Source organism: Salvelinus namaycush, chromosome 9 (assembly GCF_016432855.1).
Source record: "Salvelinus namaycush isolate Seneca chromosome 9, SaNama_1.0, whole genome shotgun sequence".
In the NCBI taxonomy this organism is placed as follows: domain Eukaryota; kingdom Metazoa; phylum Chordata; class Actinopteri; order Salmoniformes; family Salmonidae; genus Salvelinus; species Salvelinus namaycush.
The window spans coordinates 9,931,757-9,953,446 of record NC_052315.1 but is presented as its reverse complement, the minus strand read 5'-3'; the positions used below and the strand labels follow the sequence as shown (position 1 = coordinate 9,953,446).

At 42.1% G+C, this 21,690-nt stretch overlaps 2 protein-coding genes and 1 pseudogene across 2 annotated transcripts in view; 1 reads left to right on the top strand and 2 right to left on the bottom strand.

Annotated features, from left to right (window-relative positions):
- tnni3k (TNNI3 interacting kinase) overlaps positions 1 to 9,042 on the bottom strand; it is a 59,679-nt gene extending 50,637 nt beyond the window's left edge. The window contains exons 1-6 of the mRNA XM_039000483.1: positions 9,003 to 9,042; positions 8,508 to 8,616; positions 7,930 to 8,015; positions 4,854 to 4,951; positions 4,170 to 4,280; positions 3,897 to 3,995 (exon numbers count right to left, since the gene is read on the bottom strand). Of these exons, the coding sequence (XP_038856411.1) occupies positions 3,897 to 3,995; positions 4,170 to 4,280; positions 4,854 to 4,951; positions 7,930 to 8,015; positions 8,508 to 8,616; positions 9,003 to 9,042 (543 nt within the window). The remainder of the gene's footprint in view (positions 1 to 3,896; positions 3,996 to 4,169; positions 4,281 to 4,853; positions 4,952 to 7,929; positions 8,016 to 8,507; positions 8,617 to 9,002) is intronic.
- An 854-nt stretch (positions 9,043 to 9,896) lies between these two features.
- LOC120053837 lies at positions 9,897 to 15,146 on the bottom strand (annotated as a pseudogene).
- A 956-nt stretch (positions 15,147 to 16,102) lies between these two features.
- lrriq3 (leucine rich repeats and IQ motif containing 3) lies at positions 16,103 to 21,338 on the top strand. Its single transcript, XM_039001098.1, has 7 exons — positions 16,103 to 16,381; positions 16,768 to 17,091; positions 17,203 to 17,333; positions 17,839 to 17,977; positions 18,555 to 18,690; positions 18,882 to 19,611; positions 21,167 to 21,338. Exons 1-7 carry the CDS (start codon positions 16,103 to 16,105, stop codon positions 21,336 to 21,338), a joined length of 1,911 nt encoding a protein of 636 aa, XP_038857026.1.
- The last annotated feature ends 352 nt before the right edge of the window (positions 21,339 to 21,690 follow it).

Sequence of the window (21,690 nt, the reverse complement as noted above, 5' to 3'; positions counted from 1 at the left end):
AATGAAAAGTGGATCGGCGATGGCTAGAAGACCGGTGACGTCGACCGCCGAACGCCGCCCGAACAAGGAGAGGGACCGACTTCGGCGGAAGTCGTGACACACTGGCCATATTCAACTGGTGTTGTACACTTTAGCTTAAGACGTGTAGCTAGCTAGCTAAGTAAACAATGAACCTAGCTAGGTAAACAACGTGTAAGATCACACATGTCATGTAACGTTAGCTAACGAGTCAGCCAGCTAACATTAGCTAGTTAAACAACAATGAACATATTGTCAAATCATGTCATTACTACCCTGCATGAATCTGCAGGGAGCTAACCAACCAGGTTCATTGTTAGCTAGCTAACATTAGGCTCTAACTAGCAAAGCAAACATTTCTGGGATTCGAATAATAACGTCATACAAATAACGTTAGCTAGGGAGCCAACCAGCTAATGTTAGCTAGCTAGTACAGTACACTTTAGCTTGAAATGAAACCACTTTCTGTCAAAATTTGAAATGTGTAATATCTGAAATGGTAGCTAGCTAACACTAGACTATCTTACCCGTATACATCATCATGCATGATGGACGCGTCTCCCTGTCACGGATGTCATGCCAGGGTTGCCCTTAGTTTGAAGATGTAATCCGGAGACAGGTGTTTTCTCCCTCTCTTTAGCTATCATACTCTAATTCCACTGATTTCAAAACTCGATCCTCCAGAAAGTGGAGAGAGACACTTATACAGCTCCACTACACGATACATAAAAAAAGCAGTGTTTGACAGGATTACCAACACAGACTCACCAGTTCAAATAAACAGAAGCCTTCTATATGGCAGACCAATCCGAACTCCTTTTTCGACATGTTCAGCCCACTCATTATCTCAGCCAATCATGGCTAGTGGGAAGGTTGCTGCTTTATATGTGGCTTCGCCAACAAGGCTCGTAAATTAACACTTTGTTTTTAAGGCACATGAAAGTTCACGTTCCAGAAGGTATTTCTGTCAAAAAAACGCATTATGATAAAAACACATTTTAAAAAGTTCAAATGGCTCTCTTCTGAAGCCGTGACTTGCAACATACACCTAGTTTCCTGAAACGGGTCACATTTGCACTCTGGAAGAGGGACAGCATGGAGTGGTCAACCATGATGGAGAGGTTTTGGAGCGGGCAGGCCTTCCCCGGTAGGAAGCGCAGCTCCGTTTTGTCGAGGTTGATCTTGAGGTGGTGGGCCAGCATCCAAGCTGAGATATCTGCCAGGCACGCAGAGATGTGTCGCCATCTGGGTGTCAGGGGAAGGAAAAGTGTAGTTGAGTGTCATCCACATAGCAATGATAGGAGAGACCATGAGTAGGTCCGAGCCGAGTGGCAGAGACGGGTGATTTGTAAAGAGAAAAGAGGAGAGGGCCTAGAAGCGAGCCCTGGGGGACACCATTAGTGAGATCCCATGGTGCAGACACAGACCCTCTCCACACCACCTTGTAGGAGCGACCTGCCAGGAAGGATGCAATCCAGGAATGTGCAGAGGTTGTCCAACCCTGAGAGGGTGGTAGAAGAGTATCTGATGGTTCACGGTCTCGAAGGCAGCGGATAGGTAAGGTAAGGGAAAGCCAGTTACGCAACTGACTGTATTCAACCCGAAATGTATCAGAGAGGTTGCCTGAATCGAAGGTCCACGTCATCGGCGCACAGGGAGCAGTTGTTGTTGGGGGTTAACTGCCTTGTCGGCTCTGGGATTCAAACCAGTGACCTTTCGGTTACTGGCCCAACGCTCTTAATAGTAAGGCTACCTGGAGGTTGGGAACAGAAGAGAGAGAGTCAACTATGGCAGAGCGGAGAGCCTCTGTGACACAGAGGAGAGTGGTCTTAGTTGAGTGAGCCGCATTGAAGCCTGACTGGTTAGGGTTTTGAAGATCGTTCTGAGAGAGATAACGAGAGAGTTGGTCAGAGACAGCACACTCAAGTGTTTTGGAAAGATAAGAAAGAAGAGATAGCGGTCTGTAGCTTTTGACATCTGATGAGTCGACTGTTGGTTTCTTGAGGAGGGGAGCAACTCTGGCCATCTTTAAGTCAAAGGGGACACAGCCAGTGGAAAGGGATGAGTTGATGAGGGAAGTGAGAAGGTCTCCAGAGATAGTCTGGAGAAGGGAGGATGGGGTCAAGTGGGCAGGTTTTTGGGCGGCCAGTCATCACTAGTCACAGGATTTTATCTGGAGAGAGAGGGAAGAAAGAGATCAAGGTGTAGGGTAGTTCTGATTGGGACCAGTGGACTCAATAGGCTGAGGGAATAACAAGCAGATGTCATCAAAGGATTAAGGAGGGAGGAGAAAGTGGAGATGAGTTTCCCAGGGTTGTAGGTAGAAGCTTGACATTTAGAGTGACAGAATGTGTCTTTAGCCGTGGATACAGAGGAAGAGAAGGTAAAGTGGAGTGGATGATAGGTCATCCGAAAATGTAGTTTTCCTCCATTTCCGCTCAGCTGCCTGCAGCCCTGTTCTTTTAGCACGCAGTTAGTCACTCAGACACAGAGTGGGAGGGGAAGGTTGAGCCGGCCGGGAGGAAAGCGGACAGTGGGAGTCAAAGGAGGCGGAAAGGGAGGAGAGTAGGATCGAAGAGGCAGAGTCAGGAGACAGGAGGAAGAAGGATTTAGCAGGAGAGAAGGAAGAGAAGATAGGATAGAAGAGGAGAGAGTAGTGGGAGAGAGAGAACAAAGATTGAGGCAGTGCATCACCATCTGGATGGGGCTGAGTGGGTAGTGTTGGAGGAGAGAGGGAGAGAGAGAATAGGAAACAAAGTAGTGACCAGAAACCTGCAGGGGGGGGGGTGCAGTGCGATTAGTCTGTCTGTCTTGTGAATGGGAGATGACTGAGAAAGGCTAAGATCAAAAGAGGAAAGGAGTGGAAGGAAAGAGGGGGGGGGGAATTAATTGAAGTCGGGTGTTGCGGGTTTAAAGTTGCCCAGTACGATGAGTGGTGAGCCATGGTCGGGAAATTAGCTTATCAAGGTGTCAAGCTCATTGAGGAACTCTCCAACAGCACCTGGTGGGTGATATATGACAACAATGTTAAACTTGATTGGACAAGTGACAGTGACAGCATTGAATTCAAGTGAGGAGATAGACAGGTGAGATAGGGGGAAAAGAGAACATGTCCACTTAGGAGAAATGAGTAGCTCTGTGCCACTACCGCGACGACCAGATGCTCTTGGACTATGAGAGAACACATATTCAGAGGACGAGAGAGCAGCTGGAGTAGCAGTGTTCTCTGGTGTAATCCATGTTTCTGTCAGGGCCCAAAATTGTAGGGAGATGCCTTATGGACTGCAGATCGTCAGTTCCAAACGCTGCCGGAGACTAGGAATTCATTGGTTGTGCACGCAGGGTACTCTAAATTAGAAGGTTTGCAGCCACGGGCTGGTGAGCATCTGTAAAACCTACAGGTAGAGGAGCGAACTGGGAGCCAAAGCTACAAAAGAGCAAAATGATATCATCAGAGAATAACTGGGTAAGATACTCAAGTGTATTTTGGAGAGACCTAGCTCTGGTACGGGGCATTAGTGCGCATTCCTCTACTAACAGAGCAGAGGCAACTTGTTGTCGCGATGGGAGCAGAGCTTGGAGAGACCCACTTGAGACAAACTTGACAGGGAAGTGGGAACTGGGCCTGGGGGGGATAACTGTAATAGACACTGTACAGATAAGTCCCAAATGGCACTATTTTCCCTATGGCTCTGGTCAAAAGTAGTGCACTATGAAAGCAAAAGGATGCCATTTTGGGACGTAGCCTACATCCCCGGTAACAAGAAAAGGGAATGAACAGATTTCAACACATCCATTGCTTGGCAGAAGGTAAAGAGGGATATCTTGGATGAAACTACCTACACTGTTATATTAGGACTCAATGTTTAAACCATTACCTGGTCATGGCCATAGTAAGCAGCAATATGCAGAGGAGTAAAGAACACAGCATCCTGGACGTTGACATAGGCTCCATGCTGGAGAAGGATATCCACTGCCTAAGAATGACAACATGTAGGCTATATTACAGGACATATTATTATCATAACACAAAATCACTTGTTGGAACACCCATTGTTGCTGACACCAGCAGAACTATTCCTAAATATGAATAGTACTGTACAGAATGTGAGGTAATGTCTGAGACTGGTATGAACAGGGGCCGTGCCCACCTCATGGTGCCCAGCGATGGTGGCGATATGCAGGGCGGTGAGGGCACCGTACCCAACCTGCTGGATGTCTGCCCCTCCGTGGAGCATTGCCGTCACCAGCTCCGCATTGTCCTGGGAGGACACACAACTACTGTCAATCACATAGGTTTGTTTTCACTTTAACATCACACTTGAGGAGAATTTCAATTGTACTTCCTTTATTCCTTGTGTCCTCTCTCTAAACACGTTGGGGAAGCTAAGCTTCCTCCCGTTTGACCTTCTCTTCAGGCATTTTGAGGAGGTAAGGAATCAGGGAAGATACAGATGACGTTCACTCCAAGTCATCAGCATCTTGATTAAGCCGAGTCCTCAAATAGACAGATCTGTAATACTGATCCTGTGTGCCTCAGGACTAGATGAACTCTCTCTAGTCCTTAGTATGAGAGCAAAACAGGAGATATCACACTGTTCATAGAATAATGTGTGCTTTGTGATGTGACTTGCGCTCCACCATCTGGTAAAACCATGGAATGTCTCCATCGCATTTAACATAAAAGGCCAATTGATAGAAACATTCACAAAATAATCACACATCATAAACAGTAACCTACTCACTATGGAAACATACATATCTTTATAACTATATCAATAACACAGTCTTCAGATGAAGGCATGAAGGCAACCGGTGTCTAACCATTCTCTCACCTTATAGACAGCCAGGTGTAGAGCAGTGAACCCATTCCTGGTAAGCCTGGATGGACGTAGGCCTTTCAGCATCAGAGTCCTTATGTGGACTTTATTCCCTGGAGAAAACAATTTACTAGCCTCGCATCAGATCTGTCTGTGGTATATTGTCTATGTTTTAATTTTTATTATAATTTTTTATTTAAAAAAATATATATATTTCATAATTTTTTTAGGGGGTAGATCAGCTTTAATATTTCAGATAGATTGTGGCTTCTATCAATGTAATTGTCTGCATCACTTCCAATCCCTCATATATTTTTGGGGAAAAAATATATACACAATGTTTTCGTTTTTGAAAGAAAAGCACATTTTTTGTCCAATAAAATAACATCAAATTGATCAGAAATACAGTGTAGACATTGTTAATGTTAGTAAAAACATATTGTAGCTGGAAACGGATGATTTTGAATGGAATATCTGCATTGGCGTACAGGTCAATTATCAGCAAGAATAGAAGGCCAGCATCCCGGAGTTGCCTCTTTACTATTGACATTGAGACTGGTGTTTTGTGGGTACTATTTAATGAAGCTGCCAGTTGAGGACTTGTGAGGCATCTGTTTCTCAAACTAGACACTAATGTACTTGTCCTCTTGCTCAGTTGTGCACCGGGGCCTCTCACTACTCTTTCTATTCTGGTTAGAGCCAGTTTGCGCTGTTCTGTGAAAGCAGTAGTACACTAGTGATCACAAAATATTGAACAACAATGCTTAGGCCTGTATTTCCAGCTTATACATACTATATACATTTTATGGACACAGTCTATTTTACAATTGTTTTATTTTTGTTTGTTTTTACTCTTATCCTTCCTCTAACCTCAACGCTCCCATATATTTATGATGTCCATCCGGTTTGATTTCTATTTGCCATTCGTTCAAACTGTGCTCTAAAAAAAAGTTGTTAACCTATATACGTTTTACGGCACAGTATGTTTTACATTAGTTATCTTATTGTAATTAGTTGTTATTAGTCCCAACCTTCAGCTCCATTCAACCCCTCCCATCAATCTCTTAACACCATCCACATTGGATTTAAATTTGCCATATATTTTTCAAATTTGCTGTGCTGTTTCACAAAAGTTCTGAACCTTTCTATTCTCATAGCTTCTACAGATTGTAAATTAAAGATAAACATTTTTGCTAAAAGTATAATTTTGCGTATCAGTTCATAAACCATGTGCCATGGAATCGGTACGTCAAAAATCTCTAATCAACAATTTTGCAATCTATATGGTATGGCTGTCAATTTTTTTTTATCCTTAAATGAAACTGGAATACTTTTTTATTCATCACAATTTTCTTTAACCAATTTTGGTCTTTAATGCCGACAGACAAGTTCCTTACTTTTTCCGTCTTCCACTTTCCTCTTCCATTTTTGAGGTAATGATGCAATTAGTTGGTTGTAGTTGTGGGTAGAGCAGACATTCCCATATGTTTTTTTTAGCTGCATGTATGACATATCTCCACCAATCCTATTTATGATATAATTTACGAAGATTATATATATATATATATATATATGTTTTTTATTTTCTAAAAAGAATGTTTTTTTTAACAATTGTTTTATTTGAGTTTAACCACAATATTTGTTATATTATTTGTTCTGTCTTTTCTGGTGGATGATTTAAAAATAGGGATATTTGGGAGATGATTTCCTTTGTAAATAACTGAAAGTGAGAGGTTGTAATCTGAATAAAGTGAAAAAGGCCTTTCTTAAACATAGGGTGAGACGTTCTTACTAATTTGCTAGAGAACCAGTTTGGATTTAAGTATAACTTTTGTATGACTGATGTCAGGATCTTTATAATGAGTGGACCAAGATGCAGCGTGGTATGGTTCTATCCTCTTTATTTTGAAGTGAAACTCAAAGAAAACAATAAATGCAAACCGAAACGCTGCTATAGTGCTCACAGGCAACTAACTATACATTCTCAAGATCCCACAAAGCACAATGGGGAAATGGCTGCCTAAATATGATCCCCAATCAGAGACAACGTTAAACAGCTGCCTCTGATTGGGAACCATACCAGGCCAACATAGATCATTAATCACCTAGATGACCCACCCTAGTCACTGTCACGCCCCAACCTACATAGAGAATAAACAGCTCTCTATGGTCAGGGCGTGACAACTGAAGCCTTTAGTGAGAGGTCTAATGCTCTAATATGTTATCATTTCTGCCCTCCGAATTCATCTTCATTACATAAATAGGCCCGTTTAATTTTATCTGGTTTGCCGTTCCAAATAAAATGTTATATTTTTTTCTCTAATAATTAAAAAAACTGTTCTCTAGGTGTAGGCAAGGCCAAAAGCAAATAGGTCAACAGATCTTCCCAAAGAGTTAATCAGGGTGATTTTCCACAAATAGACAGGTATTTTCCTTTCCATGGTAGCAAGATCTTATCTATTTTTGCTAACTTTCTATAAAAATCTATTGGAGTGAAATTATTTATTTATTTTGGGATATGTATACCGAGTATATCCACATCACCATCAGACCATTTTATTGATAAACTACATGGTAATGTAAAAGTAAAATTTTTGTGTGATCCAATACATAATATAGTAGGCCTACACTCATAATTTGGTTATAATTCAGAGAGGTTAGAAAAATTATCTAGATCCTCTATTGTCTCTGTTCCCAGATCTACAGTACCAGTCAAACGTTTGGACACACCTACTCATTCAAGGGTTTTTCTTTATTCTTTATTTTTCTTTATTTTTTAACCCCCGAGGTGCCTTATTGCTATTGTAAACTGGTTAGTAACGGAATTAGGACAGTAAAAATAAATGTTTTATCATACCCGTGGTATACGGCCTCGAATACCACGGCTTTCAGCTAATCTGCATTCAGGGCTCGAACCACCCAGTTTATATTGCTGGTTAGACAGCATAAACAGATCTGGGACCAGGCTAAAAAAAACACTGGAGCACAATCAAAGCCAATGAGCTCATGGGCATCAAGCCAAGAGTGCAGCAGCATATGTAACACTGTAATGTTTTGGTAAGAGGTTATTAATAGTAATAATCGTACATACCGCCACACATGCAGCAGAGATGCAACAGGGACAGTCCGCTCTCTGTCCGGTAATTCAAGTTCACTTTCTGGAAAGCTTCATCAGAGCTGAGCCATCCAAATACAAATACAAATGTAAGTCGAGTGTAAAATTACAATAGTTATTACTCTGTACTTTACACCATAATTAGGACACTGATGTAAAACGTATAATGCATTTAATAAAACATATACCAACAGCAATAATCAACACAGAAGAGATTTGGACATTGTCTAGAACTATGACATGTATATGGAGACTGGGCATGAGTTACTATCATAACATTTCTGTGATGTCATATCATGACATGTGAACGACTGAATAGGGATGAATGCATCACTTTAACCACAGAGAGATAATGTTACCTGAAGTCATTATCATAAAATGTTTTGCATGTTATGATGTTATAACATGACATGTGAAAGACTGAATAGGGATGAATGCATCACTTTAACCACAGAGAGATAATGTTACCTGAAGTCATTATCATAACATGTTTGGCATGTTATAACATGACATGTGAAAGACTGAATAGAGAATAAATGTATCGCCTCTGTTACCTGAAGACCTGTTTGAGGTCTATCAGCTCGCTGTCTTTGATGCGTAGGTCATCCTCCAGCCTCTCGATGATCACAGAGTATGACTCGCTCACCTTCTTCTTCCACTCATCTTCAGAAAGGGAGTTAGCCCAGTGTTAGCATAGACATAGCATCATTTTGTGAGCTATTAGCCTGATTGTGACTGAGGTACTTTCATTTTAAAAAGCTGAAACGCTTTCCATAGGTCACACCCTGAAAGGGATTTAGTACATCTATAGAATGCATTTCCCGTCACTTGTATTTTCCAATGTTAAATAATGTAAGTTCTCTGTATCCTAGTTTAATTACCAAAGGAAGAATTGAAGGTAAAAAAAAAATGGCAGCAAAAGTTACTACCACCCTATTGGACATACGTTTTTCAAAGCAAAGCTTCTTAATAGGATTCTATAGTACATATTTAGACCCTGACATATACTCTTAGGCAGCACAAAACACTGAAAGAGAACAAGCCATTACCTGTACATGTCTGAGTTGGTCTTGATTTATAATTTCCCATTGAACTTTTTTTTTTTATTCCTGTGTACGTTGTATAGTTTGGTGGAACAGAGGAGTGAAGCAGTAACACTATCCCTTTCTCAGTCACAATAGAGCAGGACCAGATAAAGAGGGATCATGACAGAGGGCTAAAAATAAATACATCTCTGGAGAGGAATGCCTGACCACTATGACAACTGATCTGTGTGTGTGTTGCTCTTTTCAAACAGCAGGTGGCCATTACCTTACATTGTCTTGCACAAGCCATCGGTCAGTTTTCAATTATTTTTGGCCTGAAAAAAAAGTGACACAATAACGAGGCTATATACAGGGGGTACCGAGTCAATGTAAGGGGGTACAGGTTAGTCTAGGTAATTTGTTCATGTATGTAGGGGTAAAGTGACTATGCATAGATAATAAACAGCGAGTAGCAGCAGTGTAAAAACAAATGTAAATAGTCCGGGTGGCCATTTGATTAATTGTTCAGCAGTCTTATGGCTTGGGGGTAGAAGCTGTTAAGGAGTCTTTTGGTCCTAGACTTGGTGCTCCGGTACCACTTGACATCCGGTAGCAGAGAGAACAGTCTATTACTTGGGTGACTGGAGTCTTGGACAATTTTTTGGTCTTTTCTCTGACACCGCTTAGTATATAGGTCCTGGATGGCATGAAGCTTGGCCCCAGTGATGCACTACCCTCTGTAGCACCGAGATGCCGAGCAGTTGCCATACCAGGCGGTGATGCAACCGGTCAGGATGCTCTCGATGGTGCAGTTGTAGAACTCTGCATAGGATGTCAAGAGCCGTCCTTTACACTTGTGTTCAAAAATAGAGCAGAGCACCAGTGGAATGCACATAGAAATAGAATCAGAACTGATGGCTATGAGGCCTCATACAAGCTTAGAACAATAAAGAGACACACAACTTTGAAATCTTTTTTTCAATTATTTTCAGTCATTGTTAAAAAATAGATTGTCATTACCATATAATTTCCCCATAGACACATTTTTAAATACGCCCAACAATCTGACAGGTTCAACCCCTCCATATTTGCAGGGGCCCCCACAGGCTTTTTGAGGTTGTCCTCTATGCCGAAGGCGGCGACACCTGTTTGGCCCTGGCGGTTCACGCAGAGGGAGTGCATGAAGGTTCCATCGGGCACCTTCTGGCCCACTTCTACCCAATAGGATGGTCCGCCCGCCCATGTAGCCAGCGTCCTCGAGCCTACAGTACTCTACCACAGAGCCTGGAGATAAAGAAGAACCGGGCTTCAAGTCACTGAGCATCTCACAGCAGACCTTAAAGCTGAAGTTTTGGCTGCAACCTAGCACCTTGTATAGGCCCCGCACGCCCCTCAGGCACGGTGCCTCGCTGAGGTAGAAGGGGTACACGGTGGTGATGCCCATGTGGTAGAACTTGGAGTGGTTGAGGGCCACCACGTTGAGCGGGGTTCCCTTGAGGCGGTGGAACATCTTCTGAAGCATCTCTACCAGGCTGCTCTGATGCTTGGTGACGTTGGCCATGTTGTTGGTGTACGCCACCATGGCTTGGGAACCCAGGGCCTGTAGGAAGTCCCAATAGGCATCTATCTCTTAGCCCAAAGGACGCACCTCTCTGAACAGACTAAGTAAAGACATCGCAGTCTGGTAGTCCACATATGTACTGTCTGTGTAGATATACTCCGCATCATTCGACAGACACAAAGCTATCCTCGATCTTACACACAACACCGTTGTCATGCATCTTCTTGACACTAGGTTTGCGCAGGAAATGGAGGCAGGTCCTGTATTCCATGTTGGCCAATCCAAACTTCTCCTGCTGGTGTGTGGTTCCAATGAAGATGGGGGAGGGATTGGCTAGAGCAGTGAACCCAGACCTGTCAACCAGACCTGTCAAATCTGATACTGCTATGCTGTAGAGCTCTATACAATCCACACTGGTCACCAGCACATCCGGTTTCATGTGTGAGGGGAAATTGACAAACACGGACAGTTAGAGCTCCAGCATCTGGTACAGAGGATCTCCCAGGGGCATGGGGGTGAAGATTTCCCCAGGGCACTGGCATTGGGCAAACGCTGGCTGAATACCCCTAGGAAAATCAGAGCAATTTGAAAACAGTCAATAACAATCATGCCATTTAGCAGACATTTTTATCCAAAGTGTCTTACAGTAGACGTACAGTAGTTCTTGCACACCATTTTTCAATAATATAGGCCTATCTTACATTTATATCACTTTTACATAATTTCCAACTACTAAACGGTTTGAAAATGTTACATTCACACAGTAAATCATGACTAAAGTGTAGATGAATGAGTGATTATACCTGCATGAATTAGGAGGACCCTGTATCCACCCAACGCCTTTCCATAGATGTCTTCCAGTTGTTGTAGAGAATGCCGTGTCGTGCTTCCATTTCCTGAGAGAGAAGTTCAATTCAGTCAAAGCGAAATGCTTCAACAAAATCAGGGGCTGTATGTATCAGGTGTCTCAGAGTAGGAGTGCTGATCTAGGATCAGGTCCTCCTTGTCCATGTAATCTTATTCAATGTGATCTAAAAATCCAAAACGGGAAAATGTGTAAATGCACCTATACTCTTCTATCATGTGTAATTGTTTTATGTTTATTGTACCTATATTTTGTATACTGAATGTAGATTATGTGTAAATTCCTCTGTATATATTCTGTCTTTATATGTTTGTCTACTGCTGGCAGAGCCACTTAACAAAGTCAAATTCTGGGTATGTGTAAATGTACTTGATGAATGAAGGTGATTCTGATTCAAATTCTGATCCTAGAGCAGCACTATTTTACTCTGAGACACTTAATATCGGAATCATGAAATCAGAAACAGAACAATAATGTAGGTTATCCTCACCTATTTTGGCTCCAGGTGGATCTGAGAACACGTGATAAGGAATGCCAAGTGGGATCTCTTTCCTCTCAAGTTTCTCTGAGATCTGAAGCTAATATGCTTCTCTCTGCTCGTCATCCACAGCAGTTAACACAACTAGATCCCAAAACTCTCCAGGTTGCACCTGCTTACCTAAATGAAAAACAAACATGGCTGTGTTTAGACAGGCAGCCCAATTCAGAACTTGTTTCCAAATTATTTGCATATCTGATACCTATCTGATCTCATCCCTATTGTGTAAACAGCAACAACAAAAAACACAAGGAATCTGATCTTTTGACTTATGATTTAAACCACCATCCTACATATGTAACCTCTGTCTGGATGCTATTTTTTACACTGAAGTGTTGTTTTTTTGTTTAGTTTTTTTTGCACATGACCTGCCGTTACCATGACAACCACCCTACAATTGAATTGAACAGTGACAGGAAATGAGCACTGCATCTGTGTGCTACTTCTTTTCATTTTATTTAACTAGGCAAGTCAGTTAAGAACAAATTATTATATACATTGACGGCCTACCAGAGTGAATGCGCAAAACTGATATGGGTCACATGTAAAACGGAGTGGACAGTCAGAAAAAAAGATTAGATATAGAAAGAAAATCAGATTTGAGTTCTTAGGGTGTACATTATATGACGCACATATATTAGCTTATGTGGACTTGTTCGACATTGAAGCCGACAGTGCAGGCGACTGCCGAATGATTGATCTACAAATCACCTTGCATCATAAATAACAACTCATTATTATTTGTAGATCAGTCATTCACAATTATACATGATACATCACAGTTTTGATGCTCTCCAACACAACATGGCATATGATTAGTGACTAGACTAACTCTTGGTATTGATTATCAGTTCCATTGCGTTACACATAAGAGTCATTGGACGAAGGCGTCTTCTGTACAGGGGAGTTTTGTTAACATCTCTGGGGTAGGGGGCAGTATTTTGACATCCGGATGAAAAGTGTGCCCAAAGTAAACTGTCTGTTATTCAGGCCCAGAAGCTAGGATATGCATATAGATTGGTAGATTTAGATAGAAAACACTCTACAGTTTCTAAAACTGTTAAAAGTATGTCTGTGAGTACAACAGAACTGATATGGCAGGCGAAACCACGAGGACAACCCCCCCCCCCCAAAAAAAAATCAGCTTACCACTATTTTCAATGGCTAGTACTATAATTATAAGCCCAAGTCCTCCCAAATTGCAGTTCCTAGGGCTTCCACTAGATGTCAACAGTCTTTAGAAAGATTTTCAGGCTGCTTTTTGGAAAAATGACCCAGAAATTGTAGAAATTGTTTTTCTAGGTGGCTCCCATTTTGGCTGTAGTGTTTCCAAGCGCGTGGAGGAAAGCGCGTTCTTTCTTATTTATCTCCGGTAATGAACATACTATTCTCCGTCTTAAATTTTATCGTTTATTTATATGTTAGGGTACCTAAGGTTTGATTATAAACGTTGTTTGACTTGTTTGGAAAAGTTTATTAGTAATGTTTGGGATTCATTTTGTATGCATTTTGATGGAGGGAAACTGAGTGGATTATTGACTGAAGCGCGCCAGCTAAAACTGAGTTTTTATGGATATAAAGAAGGACATTATCGAACAAAAGGACCATTTGTGATGTAACTGGGACCTTTTGGAGTGCCAACAGAAGAAGATCATCAAAGGTAAGGCATTTTTTATATCACTATTTCTGACTTTTGTGTCTGTCACGATCGTTGGAATAATCATCGGACCAAGGTGCAGCGTGATATGGTTTCCACATATTTAATAGAGAAACACACAAAACAAAACAAAAAAGAAATAAACGTGACGACAATGGAGTGCTAACATGCAACTACACATAAACAATATCCCACAAAACACAGGTGGAAAAATGCTACTTAAATATGAACCCCAATTATAGACAACGATAGCCAGCTGCCTCTAATTGGTTATCATACCAAACACCAACATAGAAAACAAAACTAGAACGCCACATAGAAAATATAAACTAGACTAACCCCCCAGTCACGCCCTGACCTACTCCACCATAGAAAATAAGGACTCTCTATTCTATGGTCAGGACGTGACAGTGTCGAACCTGCCTGGTTGAAATATGATTTTCATGTGTTTGTATGCGGGGTGCTGTTCTCAGATAATCGCATGGTTTGCTTTCGCCGTAAAGCCTTTTTGAAATCTGACACGGCGGCTGGATTAACAAGAAGTTAAGCTTTATTTTGATGTATAACACATATATTTTCAAGAATGTTTAATATTTGAATTTAGTATTTTTGAATTTCGCACTCTGCAATTTCACTGGATGTTGGCCAGGTGGCACGCTACTGTCCCATGTACCCATACAAAGTTTTAAGAGCCCTGACACTTGGTCTGAACATTAAGATTAACACATCACTTGCGGTACGGTTTTGGAAGCATAAGGACCTTTTCTTTCATGTCAGCGATTTAAAAAAAAAAAAAAAAATAAGGTTAATTAAATTGATACACATTAGTGTTCCCACACAGACATATCTCCATGCTATAGCACGAGTTTACGGATGACAGACGAAAGAGAGAGGGACCACCTGTGCTAATTAGCTCTCTAGCATTCTCCGAACATCTGTGTGTAAAGGAAGAAGGCCGCCAGAAACATGTTGTCACTGAAAAATACTGTTGGCTGCAATGGTGATAATGCCGATTAAAACCGTTTACAGCAGTCGAGGCTGATGGGAGGAGCTATATGAGGACGGGCTCAATGTAATGCTGGAATGTCATTCATGGAATTGGTATCAAACATATGGAAACAACATGTTTGACTCCGTTCCATTAATTCCATTCCAGCCATTCCAATGTCTTCCTATAGCTCATCCCACCTGTGTACAGAAAGTGGATGTTTTGATGTGATATGAAAGTAAAGGGCTTTATGTTTCAACAACCGTATTGAAATTGAGAATCGATTCACCTCTGAAAATAACATAAGGAGTAACGATAGGCTCCTTAAGAGTATGACTAGCCTATGCAGCCAATCAATCAAATTTAGGAGCAAAAGCTTAGGCCAGGTAAATTAAGCTTTTGCATTGAAGCCTTCAAGTATGAATAGTTACAACAAGCTACACATAGAGATCCTATGAATTCCTAATTCTATAAGACTACACTTACCACGTAAAGTATCAAATCTTTGAAGTTTCTCACTTGTTCCGATTTGCAACTTTTTACTTATTTGTTCGTTCATTTGTCTGGCTCAAAGTCAAGTGGTCTAATAATGCGTAGAATGAGTTACATAACATTAGCGTCATTCACCTTTTAACAAAAAAGCCTAAACACTTATTGTGGATATGGATTGAAATGCTCTGACTAAGCTGCTGTAGTGTTGTTGCCTGTCTCATTTCCGAGTTTAGTCACATGGTATTTAATATGCGCGATGTTCATGGCTACAATGTTTCTCTGCAAAACTAGCATGGCGGCCAAACGAAGCCGGTCTGTCTGGCAGTGCAAGACTAATTACAAAGTAACAAATTATTGAATAGATTAAGTGAAACAGAAGGCTGTGGCTACAACAAGTCGTTTTATGATTGGTGGTTCTTCTCTTCACCTGTGGTTTTGTAGGCATGATGCCAGCTATGCTAGTGTAGGACTTGTGATGATTGTAGAAATGTGTGTGCTAAATGTTCAATGATAAACGCAATCCAATTCATAGCCTACATTCAGATAAACATTTATTTTCAACATTTAGTCATCCGTTCGTTTCTTTCAGACGTTTAAATAGCCAATAACCCCGTCATATATACAGTTAGTTGTCGATATCGACATTGGCCAAAAGTTTATGATAACACCTATTTTATTCGGATGACAGCAAAGCGAGAACCGCACGGTCAACACACCATGCTTGCTGTCTGACGCTTCCGCACAGCGCAAATGTACATATTAACTGTATCCATGACAACATGAAAACCTTGCAGTTCACAGAGACGGCAGCACTGCAAGAGTGAGCAAAATTCTTATATGAAATAGCAAAATATTTTACAATCAACTCATGATTGTCCTATGTTCTACGTGCTAACTTTTGGTTTTATTAACTTTGTTCAGTTTTTTTAAACAAATGTGGCTAGGCTATTATTGTATTATGACCACTAGCATGTGTAATATGCCTCTTCAAATCAGAGGGAAAATGTGAAGACCACTAAAGAAATGGATTCACTTGATGCCCAAAGGAAATACCTGGTGACCTGCTCGGAGTCCCTTATATTAAGCCATGGACAGGGACCAGGTTTGGACCTGGTGGAGAAAGAGACTGACCCTCAACAGGTTGTTATGGTCAATCTGAGCTGCTTACTGCTGAAAAACTTGGATAATGTGGGAAGCTGCAGGTCACTAAGAGTATGCATCTTGGCGGACAATTTTATATCCACGATAGATGCTCTCATCGCATGTGTGCATATAGTGAAGTTGGATCTTAAAGGAAATCAGGTACTTTTTATTTAATTAAGGCCTAACCTTTATATAACCAGGAAATCCCATTGATATCAGAAGACCTCTTTCTGAGGGAGACCTAGATATGACTCAATTCACTTGATTTGAGTGGTATATCAAGGTTCCTTTGCTATACCTGATTGATACTGTCTGTATCTGATTGTTTTAAACCATATATATTCTGTATCATACTAAACATCATGGTTAATACTGTATCTTGCTCTCTTTTTTGGAATTTTGCAGATGCCTTGCATTCAGAATATGAAATGTGAGCATGATGTATTCTAGCTCTGGTCTAGGGTGTTACTGCTACTCATTAATAGAGGAATGGGCAGTAAAGCCCTGGACCAGAGCTAGATAGATGTATTCCATCTGTCTTTCAGATAACCCAACTCCCCGGCGTAGTGTTCTGGGACAGCCTGAGACGACTCCAGCTGCTCCATCTCCATGACAACAACATGGGGACTAGAAAGAACATTGAGGGGTTGTCAGGCTGTCCTAACCTCACAGCATTGACCCTCTATGACACACCGCTCAGCCTAAAGGGAAACTACAGACACTGCATCATCAACAGCATCTGGTCACTGAAGGCTCTGGATAACTTTGTGGTCTCTGACGAGGAGATCATTGAAAACTGGATCCTCCCTCTGCATTTCAAAACCCTCTGTCATAATTTTTACTTGAACCTCTATCCAGCAGCTAAGATGGTTTGTAGGCCTTCTTGTGCTCCTTGATGTCATTTGAAATGTGTTTCCCATGTTATATCCATGGTGTATCCTCCATAATTTTTCCATAAACATTTAAATTGTCTCATCCAGGGGCCTTATCAGAGTGAAATGAGAGCAATCCATAAGATTATATCAGAGGTCAATAGGATCCAGTCCGTTTATTCTCCAACGTTGATCATCCAACGGTGGATCAGGGGACATCTGACCAGAAAAAGGCTTGGGTAAAGCATTTACTGTTGCCATACTGTTCAATGAAAATTGACACAAGTATTCCATAAAAGGGGCAATCAGCAGTTGCTACATCAATATTTTGACTTATAAATTAATGATATGTACCCATTGATTCTTGAAGAATATAACTGTCGCACCCCATCAGAACCCCAAATATTAGCTTGTTTTACTCCAATGTTTGTAAACAAACACTGTATAGCCTCAAAACATGGTTAAAACTATAATTTTTAGATCATTGATGGTCAGTCCTTTGAGAGTAATTACATTTCTCCAGTCCCATCCCTCAGCTTTTTACCAAAACAGTGGTGCGGAGAACACTGTTATTGTTTCAACTTCTGATTATCCCTTTAAAGAATTGATTTATATTGGAAACCAAAGCCTCGTATAGGAGATCATTTTCCTATAGCTCATTGACCGCAGACAATCACCTCTCTTTCCTTGTGTATTCTGTGTCATCCTGTTTCACTGAAATGTTATCTGTTTTTATTCTGTCAGACTTGTCCCTGCTGTGCCGAGCCGGGAGAGGTTCAGCATCAGAGTCCATCTGTCCCCCATTGCCTCTGTGGAGACAGACAGTCAACAGACCCAGGAGGAGACATGGGTCAAAGAGTGCACAGCTAAACAGCACCTGCAGGTTTGGACCCCCAATAATTTCATTACACCCTGCAATGTAGCTCAGTGTCAACCGGCTCTGAGTGGGAATGCTGATCTAGGATCCGTTTTGCTTTTAGATCATAATAAATAAGATTACATGGACAGGGGGGACCTGATTGTAGATCATTACTCCTACTATAAGACACTTGATACTCCTAGAATGAAACACCCACTCAATCCAGCTTTTATGGCCTCCATTATTCCACTTTAATTTGCAGACATGGATGAAATGGGTCATGTATAAGTTCTATGAATACTGTCATTGTGAAACCATTTAAAAATAAACAACTAGGCAAACATCTGATAATATTTGTAGAGTTTCTGTTTTAGTAAACAACATTTGTCATGATCTGAGAATGTTCTGCAGAGGCACGAAGGGCAAGATGCGAAAATCAAGAGATTGTATGTCAATCTGAAGAAATTGGTGCAGGCTGGTAGCCCAGAGGTAAAAAGTTGACATGTTTCTGTGACAGCTATTTTCGTTTTCCCATGCATTTTCCCATGCAATATATGTAATTACATGTGAACTAAAGAAGTGTTTTTTCCCTGTTTGACAGGTTTTACAAGAGGTGGTGACAAGCCAGGCGTCTTTAGAGGCCAAGAAACAGAAAGACATCAGTCCTCCGCATAACACCCCTCAGAACAGTAAGACCATGAGGTCCAACAGAGCCAAGTACAGTGAGGCGGAAAGAGGTAGGTTGCATCTCAAATCGCACACTATTCCCTATATAGTGCACTACTTTTGACCAAGGACTTATATAGGGGATAGGGTATCATTTGGTGTGCAGATGTAAGAGTAACATTAGACTCCAGTATGACCATTCTAATCATCACAATAGTGTTATTGGAGTATATTTGTGATGATCTTGTCTGTCTCTGATCAGACTTCAGTGCTGCAGAGGAGTTCTATGAAGAGAAGCTTGGGAAAATGTGTTTCCGCCTCATCGGCTTCAAGGCTCTGGTCCACCAGGTCGAGCCTGTCAGCAACATGCTCATCTCCCGGCAGCAGGGGGGACGGGACATCCGCAGCGCCATCCGCCTGTTCCACACACAGCGTCCCGAGACACCCAAGCTGCCCCACCCTCGACCACCCCTAATCAACGCCGAGAAGCGTCTGATGGGTCGCTGCCTTGGCTCCATCAGCCTAGCCCCCTTCCAGGTGATCCAGCGGGCCTACCGGATGAGGGAGCAGGCCGAGGCCCTGCAGAGGAGGGCCCAGCAGGTGGCCCATTCCCAGGCTCGGAGGGAGGGCGCCCAGGGCCAGCGCCACGGCCTCCTGGAGGCCCGCAGGGAGGTAGTGCTCCAGGTGAGAGAGAAGGAGCAGAAGGAGGTGGAGGGGGCCCTGGCCCTGCTGAGAGCTAGCCGGGACAGGGAGGTGCAGGAGGTCAGGCAGAGACACGCTGTGTTCCTGGAGGAGAAGAGGAGGCGTGCATCGGAACGGGCCATGGTTGTCGCCTTCAGCAGGCAGCATGCCTTCCTGTCCAAGACGGTCAACAGGCATGCTGTGCGGCAGAGGCAGAGTCACGCCCAGCAGGAGAGGAGTGTCATGGTTGCCAGCAGCAGGCAGCAGTCCAGGATTCAGAGGGAACGCATAATGGGATGCATAGAGGACAGGTACTGTAGGGTCAGCAAGAGGATCACCTCTAAACTCATCATCTTATCATTGTCATTCAGTATGATTTTAAAACCATTTATAAAGCCTAAATACTGTAGCTGCTTCATGTGAAATGTATAATAATAATATATAAGAAATGTTATAATAGACCCTTTTTTCTACCACCTACAGTGCATTCGGAAAGTATTCAGACCCCTCGACTTTTTCCACATTTTGTTACGTTACTGCCTTATTCCAAAATTGATTAAATCATTTTTACCCTCATTCATCTACACACACTACCCCATAATGACCAAGCAAAAACAGGTTTAGAAATTTTTGCTAATTTATGAAAAAAATAAAACTGAAATATCACATTTACATGAGTATTCAGACCCTTTACTCAGTACTTTGTTGAAGCACCTTTGGCAGTGATTACAGCCTTGAGTCTTCTTGGTTATGACGCTACAAGCTTGGCACACCTGTATTTGGGGAGTTTCTCCCATTTTTCTCTGCAGATCCTCTCAAGCTCTGTCAGGTTGGATGGGGAGCGTTCCTGCACAGCTATTTTCAGGTCTCTCCAGAGATGTTCGATCGGGTTCAAGTCCGGGCCACTCAAGGACATTGAGACTTGTCCCGAAGCCACTACTGCGTTGTCTTGGCTGTGTGCTTAGGGTCGTTGGAAGGTGAGCCTTCGCCCCAGTCTGAGGTCCTGAGCGCTCTGGAGCAGGTTTTCATCAAGGCTCTCTATGTACTTTGCTCTGTTCATCTTTGCCTCTATTCTGACTATTCTCAGTCCCTGCCACTGAAAAACCTCCCCACAGCATGATGCTGCCACCTCCATGTTTCACCATAGGGATGGTGCCAGGTTTCCTCCAGACGTGACGCTTGGCATTCTGGCCAAAGAGTTCAATCTTGGTTTCATCAGACCAGGTTGTCGTGTGCCTTTTACTGTGGAGTGGCTTCTATTTGGCCACTCTACCATAAAGGCCTGATTGGTGGAGTGCTGCAGAGATGGTTGTCCTTCTGGAAGGTTCTCCCATCTCCACAAAGGAACTCTAGAACTCTGTCAAAGTGACCATTGGGTTCTTGGTCACCTCCCTGACCAAGGCCCTCCTCCCCTGATTGCTCAGTATGGCTGGGCGGCCAGCTCTAGGAAGAGTCTTGGTGGTTCCAAACTTCTTCCATTTAAGAATGATGGAGGCCACTCAGAGCTCTACGGATAATTCCTGCGACCTCATGTAAACAAGGTATCTTTTTTTATTTTTTGCCTAAAATCCTGTTTTCGCTTTGTCATTATGGGGTATTGTGTGTAGATTGCTGAGGGAAAAAAATATTTAATACATTTTAGAATAGGGCTGTAAAGTAACAAAATGTGGAAAAAGTCAAGGGGTCTGAATACTTTCCGAAGGCACTGTATTTAGCATGGCATGATTATTGATAATTTGAGAGGCATCTATGAATGTTGAGTGAGTGTTATCTATGAGTGTTATAAATGGTTTTTGAAGGCTTCATAAAGCCTTGGAAGTTATTTTAAAGTGGGACCATTCTCGTGTTATCTGTTACGTATTACAGGCAACAGTCTCTAAAGGAGGAGGCCATTACATCCAGAGTGAACAGAGACACTTATCTGGCCACGAAGCACACCAACCAACTCCTCCGAGCCCAGGAGAGAGTGGCCAGTGTGAAGGCCAGCCATGCCAAGATGGAGGTCCTGCATCCTGTACCGGTCAACCAGACTGCCTGATCACCACCTCTGGTCCCCCTGTATCCCTCCACCATGCTTCTCAAGAGTTAAATGCTATGAACTGTATTTTGGGGGGCTATTTGTTTATCTTTAATTCTGTTTATGAAACCACAAGGAGTAAGGAATGTGAGGATTCCGGGAAGATGAACAAGAGAGGTCAAACCAAGGTCTAGTGTTTATTGTTTGAGTGAAATCACAGCAATTCATTCACCTCATGGCATCTACTCATGTTGAAATACTTGGCCATTGTCCACATCTGTTTATTTATTTTTTTAAAAGCTAACCGTTTGTCTCTTTGAGATTAGTCTCTCAAATCAAAATTACAGTCAATGTACATCTTGACTACAGATTT

Coding starts and splice junctions, on each gene's coding strand:
- lrriq3 (XM_039001098.1), top strand. CDS start 16,103: ATGGATTCACTTGATGCCCAAAGGAAATACCTGGTGACCTGCTCGGAG. Junction 17,092..17,202: donor TCTATCCAGCAGCTAAGATG/GTTTGTAGGCCT, acceptor TGTCTCATCCAG/GGGCCTTATCAGAGTGAAAT. Junction 19,612..21,166: donor ATGGGATGCATAGAGGACAG/GTACTGTAGGGT, acceptor TACGTATTACAG/GCAACAGTCTCTAAAGGAGG.